This window comes from Oratosquilla oratoria, chromosome 32, assembly GCF_046742065.1.
Source record: "Oratosquilla oratoria isolate Oo_2021 chromosome 32, ASM4674206v1, whole genome shotgun sequence".
Classification (NCBI taxonomy): domain Eukaryota; kingdom Metazoa; phylum Arthropoda; class Malacostraca; order Stomatopoda; family Squillidae; genus Oratosquilla; species Oratosquilla oratoria.
Window position 1 is genome coordinate 28,008,096 of NC_134808.1, and position 25,547 is coordinate 28,033,642.

The 25,547-nt window shown below is 42.0% G+C and overlaps 1 protein-coding gene across 1 annotated transcript; it reads right to left on the reverse strand.

Annotated features, from left to right (window-relative positions):
* Window positions 1–5,189: 5,189 nt before the first annotated feature.
* On the reverse strand, window positions 5,190–25,547 carry LOC143041818 (uncharacterized). The gene is made up of 3 exons (XM_076213893.1): window positions 25,468–25,547; window positions 19,848–20,090; window positions 5,190–12,095 (listed from the first exon to the last, which is right to left on the reverse strand). The coding sequence occupies exons 2-3, from the start codon at window positions 19,999–20,001 to the stop codon at window positions 8,326–8,328; spliced, it is 3,924 nt and encodes a 1,307-aa protein (XP_076070008.1). The 5' UTR covers window positions 20,002–20,090; window positions 25,468–25,547; the 3' UTR covers window positions 5,190–8,325.

Here is a 25,547-nt window from a genome sequence, read left to right on the forward strand (position 1 = left end):
CTTACTCCATGACCGTGAAACACCACGTAGTGCACTATATAGAGACTACGGGACCTCCAGTCTACGCCAAGGCCCGCCGTCTAGCTCCAGAACGCCTCAAATTAGCCAAGGCAGAACTGGAAGCCCTCATGCGTCAAGGCATCATTCCCCCAAGCTCAAGTAACTGGTCGTCAGCGCTCCACATTGTCCCCCAAAACAACGGCGACATAAGACCATGCGGTGACTACCATGCCCTTAACTTGCGAACTGTGATGGATAGGTACCCAGTTCCCATTTTCCTCACACCTTGCAGGAACTCGCATATACTTCCGAATCGACCTTGTCAAAGCCTTCCATCACATTCCAGTCAACCCGCCGGACATCCCAAAAACAGCTGTCATCACGCCTTTTGGCTTGTTTGATTACGTTCGAATGCCCTTCGGTCTCAAGAACTCTGCCCAAACTTTTCAGATTAATGGACGAAGTCCTACGAGGTCTTTTTTGCTTCACTTACATCGACGATGTGTTCATCCCAAGTCCGGACGAAGCCACGCACCAACACCATCTAAAGCCAGTCTTTACCCGACTACAAGACTACAGCATCCACATCAATCTCGACAAATCTGAGTTCGGTGTCTCGTCCATCAACTTCCTAGGACATACCGTCACACCCTCAGGCGTCACCCCTGTCTCATCCCATTGCGACGCCATCCAGGATTTCCCGAAACCTACAACACAGCGCCAGCTCAAACAATTCTTAAGTATGCTAAACTTCTATAAACGTTTCATTCCAGGCTGCGCTCAACTGTTCCAACCGCTCTACTCCATGATCAAGCCGTGCAAGAGGGGACGTTCCATCATACCCACCTGGGACACCAAAACTGACGCAGCTTTCATGGCAGCTAAAGAAGCACTCGGGAATACTACTGCCCTTAGTTTCCCTATCCCTGACGCCATCACTTCCATCTCGACAGATGCCTCAGACACAGTTATGCAGCAGTACATTAATAACGCCTGGAAACCCACTGCCTTATTCTCAAAGAAACTCAACAACGCCGAGAAGAAATAAAGCGCCTTCGACAAGGAACTCCTAGCCATCTACACGGCTGTCAACAGGTTCAGGTATTTCATCGAAGGACGACACTTCCACGTATACAACGATCACAAACCAATCACAACTACATTCTTACTCTGTTGGTTGTCAGGCCGGACGGCCCTTCACCGCTTTCACTATGCCTCTCCAGATGGTTTTATCCTCTGCCAATTCTTTCCAGTTCACCACAGATATTCGCTATGTTCGAGGTGAAGATAACTGCCCTGCCGACGCACTCTCGCGCAACATATCTGCAGTCTCTACCTCCTCATCGACTCGCCGCCATCGTCGCACACCAAGCTGATGATACCGAGCTGCAGCGATTGATGGACAACCCCGCGTTGCAGATGAAGGAAGCACAGCTACCTGGAACCAACACTCAGCTCTATGTCAATGTATCGTTTCACACGCTGGCCCGAAGCCATCCCGCTTACATAAGCACAGGCACAGTAGCCAAAGCTTTCATAACCACCTGGATTTCAAGATTAGGTACACCACTCAGCCTCATATCCGACCGTGGTAGCCAATTTGAATTCACTCTATGGAACAAAATTATGTCTTTGCTAGGTATCCGGCGTTTCAGAACAGCAACATCCTCAATCCAACGGACTCGTCGAACGCTTCCACCGACAACTCAAGGCTTCACTCGCAGCAACAACACGCGATCGCACCAACTGGTCTACGCTTCCAATGGTCCTCCTCGGCATACGTACGTCTCTCAAAGAAGACCTTGGCCACTATTCTGCAAAGCTTCTTTAAGGCACTCCACTCCGCCTGCTAGGCGAGTTCCTTGCATCCTCCCCTGTAACACTAATCTTACAGACACAATACAGAAACTCCAGCCAGCGCCACCGCGTACCCCCCACAAAATCGTTCGTGAGCCAGGACCTCGATGACTGCTCACATGATTTCGTTCGCGTGGACGGAGTATAGAAGCCTCTTCAGCAAGCATATGATGAACCACGCAGAGTCGCAGAGGACAAAAACTTGACCATTGATCGCCGTGGAACCACTAACGTAATCTCCATGGACGGCACCAAGCCTGCGTACCTCCTCTCGGACAACACACAAGATCCCGTTAGTCTTCCGGCACCTCCGGGCACAGGCTACAAACTACAAGCACACTACAAAGAACAGATATAGTTCCTCCTACCTCGTACCTCGTCACTAGGGGGATTCTGTAGCCAACACGCAAGTTGCCCCCTTAAAAGACTTGTATGACCGCCAAGTTCCATGCCTCCGGACCAGGTCAAGACTATGATCACCCCTTAGCACAGCACTCGGATTTTTATATATGTATGCTTTCATTCCAATTTATTTCTTCTGCACATAGAATAAAAATGTTTCTGTATATCCCGTAACAAGGATATAGACATATAATACAAAGATTACAAAATATTGTTTACCAAATACAAAAAAAACAAAAAACAAAAAAACTCATCACCATTGTTGTACATAGTATCGTCGGCATTTTGAATAAACAGGGATCAGTCATGGGATTGACTTTAAATATCCTAGCTATTCATATGGAAGACAGCTGTTCGTTAAAGAATAGTACCAGCTGTTAGCACTAAACATGAAGTATTCATCCCAAGTGTGCGTAAGGGAATCATACCGCAGCTACATGTTCTGACAGGTACATTCTGAAGAGAACACTACCAACCGTCGGCACTGAGCACGGAAGTGTTCATTCCAAGTGAACTTAAGGGAACCATACCACGGCAAGCTCAATGGTGTGTTCTGGCTCCCCTTTTCAAAAACTTCCCATGCCTTCCTCTCCCTGCCACTCGTTTCAGGCACTTAGCTTACTTCACACGGAAATAACATTGGCGACCCTGGGGAGGGAGCCAACATGACAGAATTTTTTGAAAATAATAAAAACATGTTTTGGAAAGAAATTATGAGAGGGAGGCGAATCAAGCAGAGAAGGTAAAAGGTGCACATGGAGAGATGATAATAGAAGAGAAGGGAGTAAGAGGAAGATGGGAAGACTATTTCTGGGAGTTGTTAAATGCGAAGGATAGGGAGAAGGTAGTTGCAGTGGGAAGCACTAAGAAAATGACAGTGATGAGAAAAATGGAGAAAGACAAGGTGAAAGCAATTATCAAAATGATGATGCGAGCAGGTAAGGCACCTGGATTGGATGGGTGTCATGTGGAGTGTCAAAGGGAGGTACAGTAATAGTGGACTGGCTGGTGAAGTTGTTTAATTTTTGTCTAAAAGGTGGAGTTCCTGACTGGAGGAGTGCATGTATAGTTCCGTTTACAAGGGAAAAGGGGACAAGTGCAAGTGTAGTTCCAGAGGTATCAGTTTGTTGAATGTAATTGGGAAGGCTTATGGATGGGTTTTGATTGAGAGGATTAGGAGAGGAACAGAGAGAGTAATTGGTGAGGAACAGTGTAGGAAAGCTTTAGAAAAAAGGGTGGATTTTTTTGGCCATTATGGATTTGGAAAAGGCTTTTGACAGGGTAGACAGGAAACACTGTGGGAAGTATTGCAGATATATGGGATAGAAAAGATGTTGAACAGTCAAGAGGTTTTCTGAGAGTAGTACAGCTTGTGTTAGAATTATAAATGGAGAGCGCGAGTGGTTTGAGATAAAGGTGGGACTTCGCCAGGGATGTGTGATGTCACCATGGCTATCCAATTTATACATGGATGGGGTGGTGCAACAGGTAAATGCTAGGGTAATGGGATGAGGATTGGAAATGGTTAAACAAATGGAGAAAATTGGGAGATAAGACAGTTATTATGTGCAGACAACACTGCACTTGTAGCAGGATCAGAGGAGGGATCAAGGAAGTTAATGATAGAGTTTGGGAAGGTGTGTGAAAGAGGATAGCTGATAAATATGGGTAAAAGGTGCTGGAATGTACATGGGGAGAGGATGGCAGCAAATTGGAAGTGAGTATTAAGGGAGAAAGACTGGAGGAAGTGGATAGCTTTATACTTGGGAGCAAATGTAGCAGGAAAGAGAGGAGTGGTGGAGGTAGAATGTAGATTGAGAGAAGCAAGTAAATGCCTTGAGGGATTTAAAAGTGTAATGAAAATAGACAATTAGGAATGGACGCTAAGTGGAGACTGTATGAAGGGGTGATTGTGCTGACAGCACTGTATGGGGAAGAAACATGGAACATGAGAGAGGAAGAGTTTAAATGTGTCCAAGATGAAATGCCTGAGAAGTATGGTGGGAGTTACTAGGCTGGATAGAATGAGAAATGCAGAGGTGAGGAGAATGGGGGTGGAAAGGGAGTTGGGAGATAGGGTGGATGGAAAAGTATTGGGATGGTTTGGACACATGGAAAGAGTGACCGAAGATTAATAAAAAGTGTGGAAGGCAGAGGTAGGGAGAGTGAACATGTGGGGGGTGAAATGGATGGAGGGGATAAAAGGGGCATTGGGGAAGAGGGGGATTTCTGTTGAGGGAGATGACAGAAGATATAGATGAGTGGAGAATGGTTGTGTATGGATGATGCTGTAATGCATGGAAGTGTCTGGGGGATGAGGGAGTGTGTGTGAATCATATTTTGTCGCAGCCTGAAAGGATTTCTCCCTGTCTTCTCTTTATCTTCACAAGGGGATGGGGTCGCCAATTAAATGAAGAAGCCTTGCTGTGGATGTGCTGTCTTGCTGCATTGCTTCTGATCCAGGGCAGTGGGCGAGATGCAGGGATGACCCATCATCCAGGAGTGTAGAAAAGAGGGAGAGAAGGATGGTGAATGGGAGTGGAGTATGTGGGATGAAATAGGTGGGAGTGGATTTATGCCTTTGACTTTGGCTACATCCCTTGTTAGGGGGAAAAAGCCCTTGGTATATGTATGTATTGTTGAGTAGTTTAATTCATTTGAAGGGGTGTACCTTCATGAAGGTGCTGCAAGGTGAAGACTAGGATACCTTTCAGATATAAAAATCAATCCAAAATGAAAATCTAATCAAGACCTTAGAAATACATGTAACAGTGCAAGTTTTACAGGAACAAAGCAAAATATTAATTTTTGTCCACTTTAGCTCACACAGTGGTTTCCTTGGGATGTGGATCACTTTTCCAATAACTGTATGATCAATCACTTTGGCATACACAGGAAAGCAAGTATAAAGGATACTCAGTGCTCAACTCAGTATAGCTTTTATTCAGTCTGAACAGGTTGCTGTTGTTAACATTATCATCACCAAGAGTTCACTCACACTTTTGTCCTTATGGTCAATATCATGCAGCCCGAGATAGCTCTTAATGTTCTTTTACATAATTGGAAATGAGCATGTATGGGAGTATAGTATTTTGCAGCAGTAGTGTCAATGTCACATTTGGTTATCTATACTACAAGGCAATTATAGTATTAAAAGTAGTCCTGTTTCTCTTAGGAAAATATGGAGGGATGATAAATGTATTGTTGTTCCATCAAAATTGTGTTGTGTACTTATTGTTTGAGGCAGAAGGTGGGGAAGTAGATTGTTGTCAGGAGCTGTGTGGGTAAGGCATTCGAGAACAATGTGTGGTATTGTAATGGGGTACTCTTTGGGAATATTGGAGGGTCATCTCCAATCATGAGATGGCAAGTGTGATAAGTATACTGTTCAGTACACTAGTGTCATCTCAAAATATCACAAATTGACGGAAAAAGGCCCATGGGCATGGGTGTTTGATCACTTTTAGATGATTTGTCAGGGTTCATACAGTTGGTATTTTTTTATCATTATTATAATCTTCAATATCATTATTATTGATAATATTGCAGACCCAAGGGCAGGACAGTAACCTGTTGCAAGGAATGAGATGGGGGCATTAAAAGGAATTGATGCTGCTTTTCAAACTTCCCTGTTGGCTCATTTGTTGCCAGGATGAGATAGCTGCACCATTTTTTTTCAACTAATCTAACAATTGGGATGTGCTAGACTGCTGCTCACATTTATCCATCCTCCCATAGAAATAAAAAAATTAATACCCTTAATCTAATATACTCTCCCCCACTCTAGATTAAATGAACTTTAGTACAACTGGTGGCATTAAAGCAGACCCAAACTAATGCAACATAAGACAGATCTATGGGATGACCTGCGGGTTTCTGGTCATTGCAATGTGATGTACATACACACACTTATCAAGGGTCTTTTCCCCCTTACAATTGAAGTAGCCAAAGTCAGAAGGAACAAGTCCCCTCTCACCCACTTCATCCCCCCACACTCCACTCCCATTCACCACCCCTTGATGGAACACCATCATTCACCAACTTAACAGCATTTGTTTACCTCTATTATCCTTCAAGTTGTGTAGTCTAAAGGCCCGTAAAAACAAAAAGCCTCTCATAATCATATATATCTATACCTACTGGAAGTCTACTGAAGTACAATCTTTGCAAGAATGCTTTTCTCTATCCATATATTTGTAGTATCTTGGCTATGTAATAATTCTGAACACACCCAAATTTTCTTTCAGCATTCTGTTGTACTGTATAACATTCATTAAAGAGTAGCAATTTGCTGCTATTTTATTGAGGCTAATAAAACTCATGTGGTATGAAAACAAGAAATCAAATATAAAAAATTGACCTACTTTACATTGCATTTACTGCAATTAAAGCAACATTAAATCAAATATCACAAATGACATGCCCACTTCCAATACAAAAGTAATTACATTATTCATTGTAACAAATTTCCTGATCAATAAGGAATATTTTTAATGGTAATATCTGAACAAAACTATCAGGTGTACGTAATTGTACACCTAATACTGAATTGAAAAAACAAGTCATTACAGAATGCTCAAGAACATAAAAGTGCTTTTTCCCACTTACACAGGAGGTAGCAAAGTCATAAGGCACCCATTACTGTCCATTTCAATATCATCCACAACCCTTTCTTCCCTCTCATCTTAGCTCCTTAAGGATGACAGGTCATCCCTAAACTCAGCCCACTGCCCAGGGTCAGAAGCAATGCAGCAAGACACATGAATGACAGATTTATTTATTTTTTCTATCTTTTTTTTTTTAATCAAGGTCCTAATTTGTCTTAGACTAAAACATGCAGCAGTGGTATAGTCCCCACACAAAGTGAAATATAGCAAAATCAAAGGAACACAAGTTGCTACAATTAAAATGATTCACAGCCTTGTATACAAGTCATACAAGGATAGATTAGAAGTACTGGCCTTGCCACTCAATCTGTTACCCCTGGTCTCTCTTGTTGAAGACCTTCATCCTCCAGGTGGACAAATATGGCATAGATCTCTTGATTTGGGATAGGAAGTCATCAAGGGATTATGAACACAAGTTAAAAAAAATCCACATGTCTGAAAAATGTGAAAATTCAGTTTTCTGCAGATACATACTCTCCTGCGTAAGCCTAAGGGCTAATATAGCATAAGCTAGAACCATATGTGAATTGTATGATAATTGAAGAATAAACAAATTAAGTTATATGAGGAATTGCAGTTTTCCATATAAATGTGTACACTTCTGGAATAACCAGATGAAAAAGCACAAGCTGGAACTGTCCATGAATTTAAAAACTAGTTATGACAATTGGACAATAAGACCAGGCCCCATGAACATAACTCTCTTTCTGTCCACTACAATTAGGTAAATACATGGGGTACTACATCTCCACAATAACAAGAGAGGAAAGAATAACAAGGGGGTGATCACATTATACAAGCACTGTAGAAGAAAAAAATAAATAAATAAAAAATAAAATAAATAAAATTATAATAGTAATTTCATTAAAGGCACTCAATACTCATGGGCATTAGTGACACCCCTAGGGACCAGAGTAATGCAGCATTCTGTAATGACTGAAGAACAGTCTTCATTCAAAGAAGAATAGTAATCACTTTTAACCTCTTCTATCCCTCCTTTCTGTTGACCTAGAATCTCTCCTTCACCACTTCTTTAGACTTTTAACCTCTTCTATCCCTCCTTTCTGTTGACCTAGAATCTCTCCTTCACCACTTCTTTAGACTTTTAACCTCTTCTATCCCTCCTTTCTGTTGACCTAGAATCTCTCCTTCACCACTTCTTTAGCATATCATTAATAAGGAAAGAACCCCTGGTTATCACCAATCAAGTACAAACACCATGTATATTAACTCCTACAGAAAACAAGCACCTCGAAAATGCAAGTGGTGGGTGATCAATTTGTGTACAATTTCCAAAATAAAAATGGTGGATATCAAACCATAATATAGATGCACCATGTAGAATTTGATTCTTGAGTCAACACAGTGATTTCAATAACATGCAAAGGAGGCTTTGTTACTACCTACCCTCATGCTCAATTTCCTGCTTGGGTTGACTTTCCTTTTCTCTTGAAATATGGACACTAACATCATTCTCTTCCATGTTCATAGAACCTTTTCTATTCTGATGACAACTGCCAATGTCATCTTTGTGGGTATGTTTTGTCTTGGCAGAGCCCGTTGATTGTGGATGTGAGGATGTATGAGGTGGAGGTGGTGCTGATGGTTGTGGCAGTCTAGTTTCACCAATGTAAGGACCACAGCCAAAGACCGGGGTTACGGGAGAGTTAAAAAAGGATGGCCACATGCTTGGGCTGTAGGCTGAATTTCCAGCATACAGGTTACTGCTTCCGCTGCTTGCCAAGGAATCCAGGTACTGCTGCTGTTGCTGTTGTTGTTGTCGAAGTATCTCTGGGTGGACTCCTGATGATTTGGCTACCTCTCCAGGAAGAGAATTGATGCCAGTCATCCCAGAACCAGCATTTGGCCAAACAGACATCATCATGTAGTAGTTATACATGGAAGGAGAGATATTGGCTGAAAGTGGTGTCAGGCCAGGGGTCACATTACCTCCAACTGGGGTCAGTTGAGGAGTCAAGACTGGGTTGAGGCCTGAGGGGTAAGCTGAGGCTGGACTCCAGAAAGGACCTGAGGGCAGTGTGTGTACAGTATTCATTGGCTTGCTATATACTGTAGCTCCTTGTAAATTTCCATAACTACCACCTGCTTCATCTATAGCAAGTTGCTGCTGCTGTAGAATTTGGCTTTCTTGTTGTTTCTGCAATAGCAACAACTGCTTGCGGTGTTCCTCCTCTTCGTCTTTCACCACTTCTACTTTGGGATAATTCTGTTGCTGGAGGTGACATGCTATCAACTTTGATCTCACAATAGGAGATGATGATGTGGGCGTTGTAAAGGTTGATGATGTAGTCACCGCAGATGTTGGCATGGATGTCGTGACAAAAGATCTTGTAGATGACATTGTCACAGCAGATGTGGGTGAGGTTATCCCTACAGAAACTTCTGCAGAACCTTTATGGTCAGCATCTTCAGTCAAGTAAGAGTGGTTCTTTTTGTTGGGAGAGCTTTGTGTGCAGAGAGGTTGTCGTCGTGAGCAGACTGTTTTGACATGGAGTGTGAGAGGATCAAGGGAAGGGAAGGCAGCGTGGCACGTGGCACACATGTATGATACTTCCGTATGTAGCACCATGTGACAGTCCAAGTTGAGGCTGTAGAAAAATTGCATGGCACAGATGCCACACTGATATGGCTGCTCCTCCACATCTTCATTGTCCTCATCAGTATCATTGTCCATTTCATCTTCATCTCTACCCCTCCCTATCCGTCTCAATCCTACACCCACTTCACCCTCTCCCTGTCCACTGTCATTAATGTTATGCCTTGAATAAGTTTGTCCTACAAGAATGATCTCCTGTGCTTGGTTTTTGAGGTAGTCAGCACCATGGAGTTCGAGGATATGAAACTCGAGGTACATGACTGAGATGAACGAGCCACCGCAAAGCCCACATTCACAATAGTCCTCAATGTCATGGTGCGTGCCATTATGGTGTAGCTCCACATGCCGCTCCTGCCCTACAGCTGTCAAGAACACATGAGGACAAAACCCACAGGCAAATCCTGTTTCTCCATGAGCTTCACGATGGCGCCTGAAGGAGATTGATGTGACAGTGACAACTCCGCACTCACTGCACATGTTACCAAACTCGATGCCTGTGCCAGACGGGTTCTTGATATAGAGGAATTCGTTTGATGGGTCAATGTCGCGGGTGAAAGTCTGCACACCGTGTTTGACTGGGGCCCCCTGAGTGTTTGCCATGACAGTTGCTGTCCTACTGCTGCTACAGCTGCGTGGTGACGTGAATGGTAGTGGGGCAAGATCCATGGGTGTTGATGAGGACACACGGGAGGTAGCACGACTTCGTGATCTACACATATTTGGAGGGATATAGTCCTCAGTGTCAGAGTTCCTCGAACGAGGTCGTTTTGGCTGTCGATTACGAGTCGGGTACGTGGTGGCAAGTTTGAGTACACGAGACTGATGGCTACCAACTGTGGTCCCCGTCTGGCTGCGAGTTAGGATACGCCGCAGGGGTGTCTCTGATGGTGGGTTCAAGGAGGAGGTGGTATGGGGATTGTTGCTAGAAGCCATGACAGATATGATGGTGGGAGGTACAATGGCTGTGGTGGCATCGGCAGAGGCAATGGTGGTGCTAGGTGTGGGCAATATGCCAAAACCTGGAGATGATGATGCCACTCCAGAAAGGGATGTAGAGATGGTGGTGGTGGTAGTTGTAACAGTGGCCATAGTGATGGATGAGGTGGTAGCACCAGCAGAAATATTTGGTGACCCTGAAGCCGCTGGAGGGCCTATTGGGTCAGCAACAGATGAGACCCCATCTGAGACATTTACTGTGGAGAATGCTGAGGAAGCAGTCATGGTGTCTGAATTGGTAGTACTATTACGAGAGCTGAAAACAGCAGAGACAGGGCTGTTACTACCAGTGGAGCAACAATTTGGGACAAAATTACCACTGGTACAGGTGGCACTACTTTCTGATATGTTGCCTTTAGATAACGAAACCGAAACATTACCATTGGATGTGTTGCCTAAAGAAACTGAAACATTACCATTGGATATGGTGCCTTTAGACAGAGAAACCGAAACATATGTCTTTGGGTCTGTGGGAAAATTAGGAACAGAATGAAATCCAGCAACAGTAGGGGATAAAGCAACAGTGGTAGTTGCTACAGTATTGATAGATGTAATGGAAGTTCCTACACCAGTGGTAGTTATGGTAGAGGCTGCAGCAAGGGCAGTATCAGTGGAGTTTCTGGTAATGTTATTAGGAGCCGCAGCTTGGTTAGCACTGTTTGAGGTTCCAGAGGCAGAGACAGCACTATGACTGGAGTTGTTGGAGTTTGCAGCAACAGTGGTTGAGATTACATTGTCAGCCGTACTGGTCACTGTTACAATGGTGGGAGCTGTGGAGGTTCCAACAATGGTGATGGAGGGTGCAGACATGGTAGCAGTGGTAAAAGTTCCAGCAAGGGTGTCAATGCTAGATACTATAGTACTGCAAGTGGTGGAGACAACATCAGTAGAGGCTGCCGTAGATGTTGAAGAGACAGCAGTGGCCGAGGAGTTTAGAGAATTGCAGGTTGTGATGGAGTCTCCAACAACCATTGTGACAGAGTTAGAGGTTGAAGTCTTAACAGAGCTACAAGCTGTAGCATTGGTGCTAGTCGTGATGGATGAAGAAGCGGGAGCATTGCCATTGTCAAAAGTGGAGACTGTTACCCCTGAGCAAGGTACTACAGCCCTCAACGTGGATGATGAAGTAGGATGGGAAGCAGCACAAGAGGTTGTGGGACGACTTTCAATATCAACAACAGTGGGAGAAGTGTATATGACATTAGCAACAGAGAAAGGAGTACCCAAGCTGATTGGGCTAGATACAGTGGGGCCAACAGAACTGCAAGCAACAGTACCTCCACCAGAACAAGACACTGTGGTAGTGCTGGCATGGGTAGAACCTGCAGTACTATTGATGGGGGTGTTGGCAGAGGTAGCACTGACAGAGGAAATGGCAATCATTCGCTCTCTGAGTGCCCACAGATGTAAGACACTCTCTGGCAATGCTGGAAACAAGGTAGGAAGTCCTGTAGCAGATGGTCTCTGAAGAACTCCTGGCCTCAGCTCTTGTCCCTGCAAATCATCATCATCCTGTCCCTGCCACCAGTCAGGCTTACTGCTTCTGTACTTTCTTCCTGTTCCAAGACAACAAGCAATTTATGTAACAAGACAGTCTAGGCTAAGCTGCATACAGGTGTATTTGTTTTTGTTGGTGATGGTGGTAATAGCAGTGGTAATAGTACTAGTAATAGTAGTGGTAATAGTACTAATTATAGTAGTAATAATAGTAACTGTAGAAGAAAATTAAGAAAATGAAAAAAAAAGAGGAAAAGAATTGGGGGAAAAATGATGAAGAAGAAGAAGAAAAAGAACAAATATGCATACATATGCATCAATTCTGACTCGGACAGTGATGACCTTTCATTCACGAGGAACCAAGATAAAAGAGAAGCAAATTAGTGCTAGATGGGAGTGGCATGGGTGAGTGTGGGTGCATGTCTTGGTTGGCTACCTCCCTTATACAGGGGAAGAAACCTCTCAGTATACAGATCAAAGACATAAGAGTATTTAGTCTTTAAAACTGTTACACTAATCAAAATGATATTGCTAAGGAATTCTGAATAATTAAGATTCCAAAACATATAAACAATATACATCATACAATCTACAAACCAACAATCATATAGACACCTAAATTCCAACCACATGTTGACTAGATAAATCACATACTGGGTGGAGATCTGAATGTATACCACCTTACATAGCTACAACATATAAAATCAGCTCACCAAAACAAACTCCTAGACCAGCTCCCCAACCTGAAGACCTCCAGAAATATGTGTGTGTGTATATATATATATATATATATATATATATATATATATATATAATATATATATATATGTGTATATAAATATATAGGAGTATATATATATATATATATATATATATATATATATATATATATATACACACACAGTAGAAGCCCGATTTAACAAACTAATTCAGCCAAGGTCCAGTCCGCTAAATTGAATTTTCCGTAAATTGAGCGAGTGAGCGTTGGTGTAACAGTGTTGCCAGAGCGGATTATAAAAATGATACGTACCTAAAAATTCCCTAGTGTACACACACACACATACAGTATATATATTATTGTAAGTGAATTATAGGCAGCACAATCGTGAATTGCAAACGAACAGCAATGTGCAGTAATTTGTTGCAACATGTGTGTATTTACCTAGTTGTACCTAGTTGTATTTTACGGGATGGGGAGCTATGCTCGTGGTGTCCCATTTTCATATCTCATTTTATCTAAACTATTTTTAAATTTATGTATTGTTTTTGCACACACCACTTTCTCATCTAACTTGTTCCAAATGTCTATTACTCTGTGAGGAAAGCTGTTCTTTTTCACATCTCTTCTATAGCTGTCTTTCTTGATTTTCTTTCCGTGCTCCCTTGTATTTCTATCATCCCATTTTATCAGATTCTCTCTATCAATAATTTCTATGCCTTTCATGATTCTGTAAATAGCTATCAAATCTCCTCTCTCTCTTCTTTGCTCTAGTGTCTGTAGTTCAAGTTTTGCTAGTCTCTCTTCATATGATAGTTTTGAGAGTGTTGGTGCCAATTTTGTAATTGCTCTGTATTCTTTCAAAAATTTTTACATTTTTTTGTACTTGGTGACCACATCGTTGCAGCATATTCCAATCTTGGTCTTATCAGAGTGATTAGAATTTTCTTCACCATTTCTTCATCCAGGTATGTAAATGCCACTTTGATTGTTCTTATTAAATTATAAGTTTCTCCAAAAATCTTATTTATATGTTTCTCAGGTGACATATTATTCATAACAATGACTCCCAGGTCCTTCTCATTTTCTACTTTTTTTATTCCTTCTTCTCCCAATTTATATGATCCTGTTATTCGGTTTTTGATTTTTCCAAATTCCATTATACAAACGCTCCTCAACTTACGTTTTAGTTATGTTCCGAACGGCCGAACGTAACGTGAAAATGAACGTAAGTTGTTACTGTACGTTCCAGTAAAGTATGACCGTTAATACTGTACTATACATCCATAAATTCTATTACTGTATCTTATAAAACACCCCTAAATAATTAATTATAAAAATAACATTGTAAAATAATAACATTAATTTCAAATAAATTAAATTCAAGCAACAAAGTGAGATGGTGGAGGAGGACGAGTCAAGGCACGTTCAGTCTGTCGTTTGTGCCATGTAAACAAGGGATGCAGCGTTATGCGTAAGTATCGTTTGAATGTCTTGTACTACGGAGAGCGTGCTAAACTAAAAAATTCACTCAAAAAAAAAAAATAAATAAATAAAATAAAATAAAATAAAGTAAAAATAAAATACATTTTTTTTTACAGTCAGTTCAAACTTAAAATCGAAAAAAGGTAAAACTAATGAACGTAAGTAGAGGAGCGTCTGTATATATATATATATATATATTTATATTATATATATATTTATATTATATATATATTTATATTATATATATATTTATATTATATATATATATATTATATATATTATATATATATATATATATATATTATATATATGTGAGAAAGCTATAGGAAAGGGGAAGGATGTTTTTTGGGCCTTTATGGACCTGGAAAAGGCTTACGTCAGGGTAGACAGGAAGGCACTGTGGGAGGTTTTGAGGATATACGGGATAGGAGGAAAGCTTCTAGGAGCTGTCAAGAGTTTTTATGAGAGTAGTAGAGCTTGTGTCAGGATTAGAAATGGAGAGAGTGAGTGGTTCGAGGTAAAGGTGGGACTTCGTCAAGGATGCGTTATGTCGCCCTGGCTGTTCAACTTATACATGGATGGGGGTGGTGCTAGAGGTAAATGCAAGGGTAATGGGTCAGGGATTGGAGATGGTTAAAGAAAATGGAGAAAAGTGGGAGGTGAGCCAGCTGTTGTTTGCGGACGACACTGCGCTTGTGGCAGGATCGGAGGAGGGATTGAGGAAGTTGGTGACAGAGTTTGGGAGAGTGTGTGATAGAAGAAAGCTGAAGATAAATGTGGGTAAATGTAAGGTGATGAGATGTACAAGGGGTGAAAGTGGCAGTAGTCTGGAAGTGAGCATTAAGGGAGAGCGACTGGAGGAAGTGGATAGTTTTAGATACTTGGGTGCAAATGTGGCAGGAAAAGGTGGAGTGAAGGTGGAGGTAGAATGTAGATTGAGAGAAGCGAGTAAATGCCTTGGTGGATTAAAAAGTGTAATGAGGAATAGACATTTGGGAATGGATGCTAAGAGGAGACTATATGAAGGAGTGATTGTGCCAACAGCACTGTATGGGGCAGAAACATGGAACATAAGAGAGGAAGAGAGGAGTTTGAATGTGTTTGAGATGAGGTGTCTGAGAAGTATGATGGGGGTTACTAGGCTGGATAGAGTGAGAAATGAGGAGGTGAGGAGGAGAACAGGGGTGGAAAGGGGGTTGGGAGATAGGGTTGATGAAAGAGTATTAGGATGGTTTGGACACATGGAAAGAATGAGTGAAGAAAGACTAGTAAAAGAGGTATGGAAGGCAGATGTGGAGGGAGTGAACATGAAGGGACATCCTAGGATGAGGTGGATGGATGGGGTGAAGGGGGCTTTGGGGAAGAGGGGAATGTCTATTGAGGAAGGACGGGAGAGGACAGAAGACAGGGGTGAATGGAGAATGGTTGTATATGGATGATGTTGTGATGCATGAGGTGGAATGGGAGAGGGGATAGGGGGTGTGGTAGTATGTGTGAGCAATTTTTGACGCAGCCCGAAGGGATTTCTCCCCGTCTTCTCCTTTATGCATGGGGGGACGGAGAGGGGGGGTCGCCGATTTAATGAAGCGGCCTTGCTGTGGATGTGCTGTGTCTTGCGACACTGCTTCTGACCCAGGGCAGTGGACAAGGTGCAGGGATGACCTGTCATCCAGGAGGTGCTAAGATGAGAGGGAGGATGGAGGGGTGTGGAGTGTATTCAGGGATGGAATGAGTGGAAATGATTTTATGCCTTTTCCTTCTTGGCTACCTCCCTTGTAAGGGGGAAAAAGCCTTGGTATATGTATGTATGTATATTATATATATACATACCATATTTTTTGGACCATAAGGCGCTTCGTACCATAAGGCGCACCCGTAATTTGCTATTCCCCGTCCTTACATAAGGCGCACCTGACCATAAGGCGCACCTGGTCTCGTCATCGGATAATCATGCATATGTGAGTGCATTCAGAACTGAACATTTTCGTTGTTGAATGAGAAAAATTGGTTGGGATTCAGCAAAATTACAAAAATAAATTATATACATTTTTTTTTCTTTTTTTGGTCAGTGAAATCAGACCACCTCCATGGACGGTCTGCCCTGCCAATACCCCTAAAAACAGCATAAACACGTTACAGGAATTGTGGGGAATAAAACCAACATTAGCAGTTTTATTCCCGGAATTCTCTATTCGCTTAAAAACACAAGATTACAAATGAAGGTAATTTTTAGTTTCGACCATAGGTGCAATATAGCAATAGAAAATTAATTATTAATTTTGTAAATTATAATGTATCAAAGTAATATGCAATTTTGTGAGCGGAAATAAAAAAAAAGGTGCAAAAACTGATTTCGTAAATAACGAAGTTGTGTCGGACAAATGGTACGCCATGTTTGTTATGATAGATGCAGACATCAAAGAAATGAAAGGGTGATAAATTCGTCTAACCTAACCTGTGTTTAATAAATCATTACCTGCAAATTAAATACCATCTGGCTCGTCCTCGTTGTCATCGTCGTGAAGGACTGGCGTCCCGATCCTATGCTACTGACTTCGTTCATTAGCATATTTTCTTGTAGCAAGGTATTTTTCATTTTCATTTCTGTCCACAAAATTGCATATTACAATGATACATTTAATTTACAAAATTAATAATTAATTTTATATTGCCATATTGCGCCCATGGTCGAAACTAAAAAAAAAAAATACCTAAATGACTACAGTCTGAGTGGAGCGAGACTAGACCAATGCAAAATGGCTGTCTGTGTTGTGGACGCTATCATATCATAGCCATGATAGCGTGAATGAATGCGGTGGCATGGACTCGAAAACTGTCAAAGTTTTCGCAATTTTCTTGTCAAGATACATGCATCTTGGTTACAACTTGGTTGTAACTTTTGCTAGGCCTATGCACTGTCGCTGTCGGCAGGCTAACTACGAAACGTGTCAAAATAGTACGTCACTGTCCGAGGCATTTTTTTGCACTGAAGCCACACATAAGGCGCACCACCCGATTTTGGCCGATTTTAAGGATTTTGCCTGCGCCTTATGGTCCAAAAAATACGGTATATATTATATACCTATACATATATATATACATACATATACCAAAGGCTTTTTCCTCCTACACAGGGGGTAGCCAAAAAGAAAAAGGCATAGAAACCACTCCCATCCATTCCATTTCCTATATATTCCACTCCCCTCCACCCTCCCTCTTATCTTGGCACCTCCTGGATGACAGGTCATCCCTGCATCCTGTCCACTGCCCTGGATCAGAAGCAGTGTCACAAGACACAGCACATCCACAGAACCGCTTCATAAATTCGGCGACCCCCGATGCAGAAAAGGAGAAGACGGGGAGAAATCCTTTCGGACTGCGTCAAATTTTTTCTCAAACATACTTCCTCACCCCCCCATCCCCGACCCACTCCTCTCATGCATCACAGCATCATCTATACACAACCCCTCTCCATTCACTCCTATCTTTGGTCCTCTCCCGTCCTTCCTCCACAGACATTCCTCTCTTTTGTAATATTCTACTAAATATATATATATATTTTGTGATATTCGACTAAATATATATATACATATACATTATATATATACCTATACGCACACACACACATATATATATCATTCAATTTCTCCCTAGAGTCTTTATCTACATATACTAATAGTTTTCTTCCTCTTATATAGGAGATAGCCATGCAAGGCAATGTACCATCCCCATCCATTCCATCATCATTTTTCCTTTCTTGTGGACGAAGGGTCATCCTTGTCTCCTGGCCACTGCCCCCAAGTCAGAAGCCCAAAATTTGGGCCTGGAGTTACACGAAGTGGAAAACCTGTAGCCCCACAGTGACTGAGAACAGCCTTTGGTACCTCCCGCACATCTCTCTGGGAAGAAACTTTGGCCTGTTAACTTTGTTGTATTTACCTAATTGTAGTATACAGGAAAGGAGCAATGCTTGTTGGGTCCCATTTCCTATTCTCTGATTTTCTAACATACCTAGCCTTAAATTCATGTACAGTTCCAACTTTATCTATATCTTTGATTTCCAATTAGTATTTAGAGTTGAACTCGTGTACTGTTTGTGCTTAGGCTGCATCACCTTCTATGCTATTCCACACTATTCATCTATATGGAAAATTGTATTTCTTCACATCTTTTCACCATGTGGTCTTTCTTAATTTACTTCCATTACCTCTCATAGCCCTCTCATCTTAAATCAGGAGATCTCTTCTATCAATGCAATCTATCCCCTTGAGTGACCTGAATACTGTAATCAAGTCACCTCTTTCTCTTCGATCTTTCAAAGTTGGCAGACCAGTACTGTATCAGTATGGGACTGTTCCATGTCACTGGCTGAAATTAGTAAAGAGAGAAGAACAGTCACCAGTTGTCAGTTCTACGGCCTAGTCCAGAGAAAGAGTGTCACTCCCACAGGGCTGTACCTCCTCATGGAGGTGACGCCGTCCATCTTACAGGACTACCACACGTAGGTACCCATCCATGAACTCCCAACAAGACCACTCTCCAACACAACTAACAAGCAACTTACTTTCAATGAATTCACCCTCACTCAGTCAACAAATAACATGAATCATCCAAGACCTCCATCTTACCTCTTCCCAATGAAGGCAAAGATAGATAAATAGATAGAGAGATAGATAGATAGAAGGATAGATAGATAGAAGGATAGATAGATAGAAGGATAGATAGATAGAAGGATAGATAGATAGAAGGATAGATAGATAGATAGATAGATAGAAGGGGTAGATAGATAGATAGATAGAAGGATAGAAGGATAGATAGATAGATAGATAGATAGATAGATAGAAGAAGAAGAAGAAGAAGAAGAAGAAGAAGAAAAAGAAGAGAAGAAGAAGAAGAAGAAGAAGAAGAAGAAGAAGAAGAAGAAGAAGAAGAAGAAGAAGAAGAAGAAGAAGAAGAAGAAGAAGAAGAAGAAGAAGAAGAAGAAGAAGAAGAAGAAGAAGAAGAAGAAGAAGAAGAAGAAGAAGAAGAAGAAGAAGAAGAAGAAGAAGAAGAAGAAGAAGAAAATAATAATATATAAAAAATATATATATACCCACCCATTAAAATACAAACTAAAAGAAATCAAAACAACCACAAAATTTTGAAAGATTGAAGAGAAAGATGGTTTGACTACTATATTCAGGTCAAGAAAGGGGATAGATTCCATTAACAGAAGAGATATTTTGATTAAGGATGGCTTTAAAAGGTCACAAGAACAAATTAAGAAAAAACACATGTCTAAAGCATGTGAAGAAATATAATTTTCCATATAGATACATGAATACTTGGAATAGCTTAGGTGATATAGCCCAAACTAATACACAAATTCAAATCTGAACATGATAATAAAGGCAATCCAGGACAGGTCATAGATAAAGTTGGAACTGTACATGAATTTGTGACAAGGTATGATAAAAATTGGAGAAGAAGAAACGAGACCCAATAAGTATGGCTCCTTTCCTGTAAAAGGATTTGGAAAAATTTGATGACCGAGGGCAGAGACAGATACCACACATAACAGCTCCTACCCTGTGTACCAATTCAATGCAAAAATTTTATCAACACTCACCATTCAACGGGGAGGAGAGCTCTCTTGGGCTAGTAATGTATTGGTCTTCTTCACAATGGTCCCTTGTGTTTGGCATAGTCATCCTCTCCACTTTGACACTATCCTCATCACTGTCTCCCCTGTCATCATCATGGCCTAAGCTACTGGATTCCATTTATAAGAATGACAATAGCGTCTTTATCACTGCTATACCACATAACAGGATCCACGAAACAAAAGTGGGGAAGACAGTGTGCTGAAGAGCTGGATTAAACAGAAGATAAAATAAGAAGATTTATTAGGATTTCAGACTGTCAATTTTTATTTTATTTTTATCTATTCATATATTCATTAATTTGTTATTACTATAAATATATCTTTTTGATCAATTTTCCTAAGTAAGTTGTCCTACATATCAAATCATCAGAATCTAATACTCCTAGTATTATTGAATGTGGCAGGAAAGGGAGGAGTGGAGGTGGAGGTAAATTGTAGATTGAGAGGTAAATGCCTTGGTGGATTAAAAAGTGTAATGAGAAATAGACATTTGGGAATGGATGCTGAGAGGGGATTGTATGAAGTAGTGACTGTGCTGACAGCACTGTATGGGGCAGAAACATGAAACATAAGAAAGGAAGAGAGGAGGAGTTTGAATGTGTTTGAGATGAGGTGTCTGATAAGTATGATAGGTTTGATTTATGAGTTTTTGGCCGACGGCCAGGCACTGGGTACAAGTATGATAGGGGTTACTAGGCTGGATAGAGTGAGAAATGAGGAGGTGAGGAGGAGAACAGGAGTGGAAAGGGAGTTGAGAGGTAGGGTGGATGAAAGAGTATTAGGATGGTTTGGTCACATGGAAAGAATGAAAGAAAAAATAGACTAGTAAAAGAGGTGTGGAAGGCAGATGAGGAAGGAGTGAATATGAGGGGGCGACCTGGGATGAGATGGATGGATGGGGTAAAAGGGGCTTTGGGGAAGAGGGGAATGTCTGTTGAGGAAGTACGGGAGAGGACAGAAGACGGGTGAATGGGGAGTGGTTGTATATGGATGATGATGTGATCCATGAGGTGGAATAGGTAGGGGATGGGGGGGGTGAGGGAGTATGTGTGAGAAAAATTTGACACAGCCTGAAGGGATATCTCCCCATCTTCTCCTTCTCTGCATGAGGGGACGGAGAGGGGGGGGTTGCTAATTTAATGAAGCGGCCTTGCTGTGTTTTGCAATACGGCTTCTGACCCAGGGCAGTGGACAAGATGGAGGGAGGTGCCAGGTGCCAAGATAAGAAGGAGGGAAGAGGGTGGAGGGGAGTGGAGTGTGACAGGGATGGAATGGGTGGGAGTGGTTTTTATGCCCTTGTTTTTTGGCTACTTCCCTTATAAGGGGGAAAAAGCCTTTGGTGTATGTATGTATTAACGTGTTTTGAAATGAACAAAGCTGATACATCACTGGCCATTTACTTCCAAATAGCAATCAGTTTCACATTTTATTCTTATTTTGATCTTAAGATCTCTATGGTTTTGTCGATTTTGTTAAAATCTTTCAAGTGCTCAGTCGGCGTGGCAATCTGCAGACACCTCCCTGTAAGCCTATTTCGCACATGTGTAGATCATCATCCTGTGTGATATGTTGTTACAGGGGACAACTCGATGTCTGCAACGGAAGCCATATTGTCGTTATTCAAATGGAGGTTGGAGGTACGAGTACATTTGCTATTGTGTTTGCGAATTTTGATGATTAACATTATATATACTACTAATAAAAATTAAACCATTTCAAAGGTGACACATTTTAAAAATGTTACATGTCTTGGAGAGGGGGGTCTATAAGTCCTCCGAGGTCATAAGTTCTCCGAGGCAGTAAGCCTTTCGAGGCTATAAGTTCTCCGAGGGTGCAAGTCCTCCGAGGGTGCAAGTCCTCCGAGGGTGCAAGTCCTCCGAGGGTGAAAGTCCTCCGAGGATGCAAGTCCTCCGAGGGTGCAAGTCCTCCGAGGGTGCCAGTCCTCCGAGGGTGCAAGTCCTCCGAGGGTGCCAGTCCTCCGAGAGTGCAAGTCCTCCAAGGGTGCAGGTCCTCCGAAGCTGTAAGCCCTTCAAGGCTGCAAGTCCTCCATGGTCGTAAGTCCTACGAGGGTGCAAGTCTTCTGAAGTTGCAAGTCCTACGAGGTTGTAAATCCTCCAAGGTAATAAATCCTCCAAGGTAATAAGTCCTCCAAGGTAATAAATCCTCCAAGGTAATAAGTCCTCTAAGGTAATAAGTCCTCCAAGGCAATAAGTCCTCAGTGGTCACAAGTCCTCAGTGGTCGCAAGTCCTCAGTGGTCGCCATGTTCCCTTGAATTGACCAGGAAAAAATGTCCCTTGGGTTCGGCCTCAGCCTCGGGGCGGAACCCCAACACGGGATCCCTATCGTGGGATTAGAGCGCGGAGCACTGTTTACGCAGCCAAGCCCCCGGCGAAGCCGGGTAGGGCGAAGCCCGAGGCTTGTAGAGTTGAAAATATAAAATCAGAAAAAATATTCTAATCATTTAATCAATTATCTAATATCATATTATCTAGCACTCAGAGAGCACCAACCTCTAGACAAGTTTTATTTTAACTTGCAGTTTTCAAACTTGCAATTTTTTTTCTTTCTATTTTCAAGTAGTTTCATGACAAAGAGGGGATAGGGGGGGGGGGGTCGATCGGTTACAAGAAGCGGCCTTGCTGTGAATATCCTGTGCCTTGCTACATTACTTCTGACCCAGGCAATGGGTGGGAGACAGGGATGATCCTTCATCCACGAAGAGCTAAAATGAGAGGGAGACAAGGGTGGTGGATGAAGTGTATTAGGTGGGAGTGGGTGCATGCCTTTGACTTAGCTACCTCCCTTATATGGGGGAAAAAGCCCTTGATATACAGATTGACAGTTTCAAATAAGTAGCACCACAGGTTCATCCATCAAACCCTCCAGCTCTGTTGCCATTTCTCTCAAATCAACCAAAATTTTTGCAAGGTCCCTCAATATCGCTGGTGATTTGGTCCAATTCTCACCAGGTTCCTCTTCTTTTTCAAGGCAAGAACTGAAGCATTTAAAGAGCATCCATCTATGATTAGAATACGTGTCAGTGGTGTCCCCACACAAAGTAAGATACAAGAAAGATCAAACAAGCTGGTTCCTAGCCTGGCAGATAAACATACATAGACTAAAACCACTGGGTCTACCAACACTGAAAGATTGACAAGAAAGAGGTGATATGATTTAAGTATTCAAGTTGTTGAAGGGAATAGACTGCATGGACAGAGGAGATCTTGATTCAAGATAAGAGAGATTTAAGAGGTCATGAGAACAAATTAAGAAAGACTACATGTCTAAAGGATGTGAATAGTTTTTCATATAGATGTGTAAATACTTGAAATATTTTAGGTGATATAGCCTAAGCTGGAACAATACAGGACTTTAAATATAAATATGATAATCAGAAATTAAGAATATATACCAAATTGGATCCATATATGAATTTGAGGCTAGATATGATAAACTGGAGCATATGTGACAGGATCTCATAAGTATTTGCCTAGTTGTACCTAGTTGTATTTACCTAGTATCTTATGTGAAGGTGAGCATCACTCATGGTGTCCTGTCTCTGTATCTTGCTATATCTAATTTGCTTTTAAATTCTTGCTCCTTTCCTGTATACAAAGAGTCCTCCTTATACGGTAATACTTTATTTGGTAAATTCACAGTTACGGTATTTGGTAATTACTACCCTTGATTTTATTTACGGTAAGAAAGATTCACAGATACAGTATCCGCTCATGTTTTGTTTACACTGTACTGTAGCGCCACAACAATCAGTCTCTTACTGTGTTCGGTATACAGTAATTTCAACTTGCGGTGAAGTTTTCAGGAACGTATATGTACCGTATAACAAGGATTTACTGTACTACGAGGTACTATCAGATAAATACAAACCTCTGCCAAAACAAAACATAGAAAATGGGTGTGTTGTGGTTGCAGGGGATGAGACTACACAAAGAAATAAAGATCTAAATGATAACTGAGGGTGGCAGGGGGTGTGGGAGGGGAGGCAGGGGGTGTGGGAGGGAAGGCAGGGGGTGAGGGAGGTGTCAGAGGGGGAAGTTAGAGGAAGAGGGAGGGCGGAATTAGTAAGGCAAGGAGAGGGGAAAAGCAGGGAGGATGGGAGGGGGAAGGCAGTGAGAGAGGGAGTGTGAGAGGGGAAATGCAAGGGAGAGAGTGAGGTAGAGAGGGGAAAATCAGGGTAAAAGAGGGAAGACAGGGGCGAGGGAAGGTGGGAGGGGGAAGGCAGGGTAGAAGAGGGAAGACAGGGGTAATGGTGGGTAGGAGGGGGGAAGGCAGGGTGAGGGAGGATGGAAGGCAGGAGAGAAAGTAGGGGTGGGACTGGGGAAGGTAAGGGGAGAGGGAGGGGGAAGGCAAGGGGAGAGGAGGGGAAGGCAAGAGGAGAGGGAAGGGGAAGGCAAGGGGAGAGGGAGGGTGAAGGGAAGGGGAGAGGGAGGGTGAAGGGAAGGGGAGAGGGAGAGTGAAGACGGGGGAGAGCTAAGGTGGCAGTGAGAGAGGGAGGGTTGGGAGAGGGAAGACAAGAGGGAATGGAAGGGCTGGAGGGGGAAGGCAGAGGGGATAGGGAGGCTGGAGGGGGGGCAAGTGGGGATAAGGGAGGGAAGGAATGGGAAAATCTGGGAAAGAGATGGTAGGTTTGGAGGGAATGATTGGGTAAGAAAACATACTAAATCAAATATATTTAACAAAACTATTTAACTGAAGAAAATTTCAAGAAACTTTAAATTGCAATAGTAAGACCTATCTTGAATTTGGTGACACATTCTGGAGCCCAATTAAAAAAATATATACATATATATAACCTCTTTGGAAAATGTAATATGTACAGAGAAGAGCGGCTAAGATGTTTCCAGGACTCAAGAACTTACGAAGAGAGATTGAAAGTGCTGTAGCTTCCTATACTATATAAACTATTTACTGGAAAGTACAAAATGGGGATAGCTATTGTACTGCAGCATGTCGAAGGTGAAGGCCCAGCTACAAGAGGACACAAGTTAATGAAAAAGAGATGTCGAACAAGGCCGAGGCAAAACTTCTTTGCAGAAATAGTCAACACATTGTTGAAGCCCCAAGTGTATTTGCATTTGAAAGAAGACTGGATAAATATTGGATACACCAAGACGTGAAATTTATGAAGCTGTGCTGTCATTCTCGAAGCATGCTGGCCAACGACTACATAAAAAATTACAAGATCTGGACATGATATAGGCTAAACAGCCTGCACCCAGTATTACTCAAGTATTATGTATACCAAGATTCTTCCCTCCCTCCTAATAAATGAGGTGGTCCATCTCTTTATCAATCGAATAATTCTTTCCAGTTGCTGGAGTTAAACGACATTTGTTTACTACTATGGGATAGAATTAAGAAGTTATGATTATTGTAGAGCAAACAACAAAATTTGCCTCAACATCGACTTGTACCACGCTGTGCACAGAACCGCATTTTCCAAACGTTCAAGTTGCAGCTTGTAAAACCAATATTTCTGTGATCGCTTGTGTATTTACTGTCTCTGACAACGAAGGATCTCTGCAAATTGTATACAATGACAATCTTCATATCTATACTCACCTTTCAAAATAGATATTACTGTACAGCACTTCCTGAGTGTGAATCAAGTTCTCATCGCTTACCTTCGACATTAACTAAAC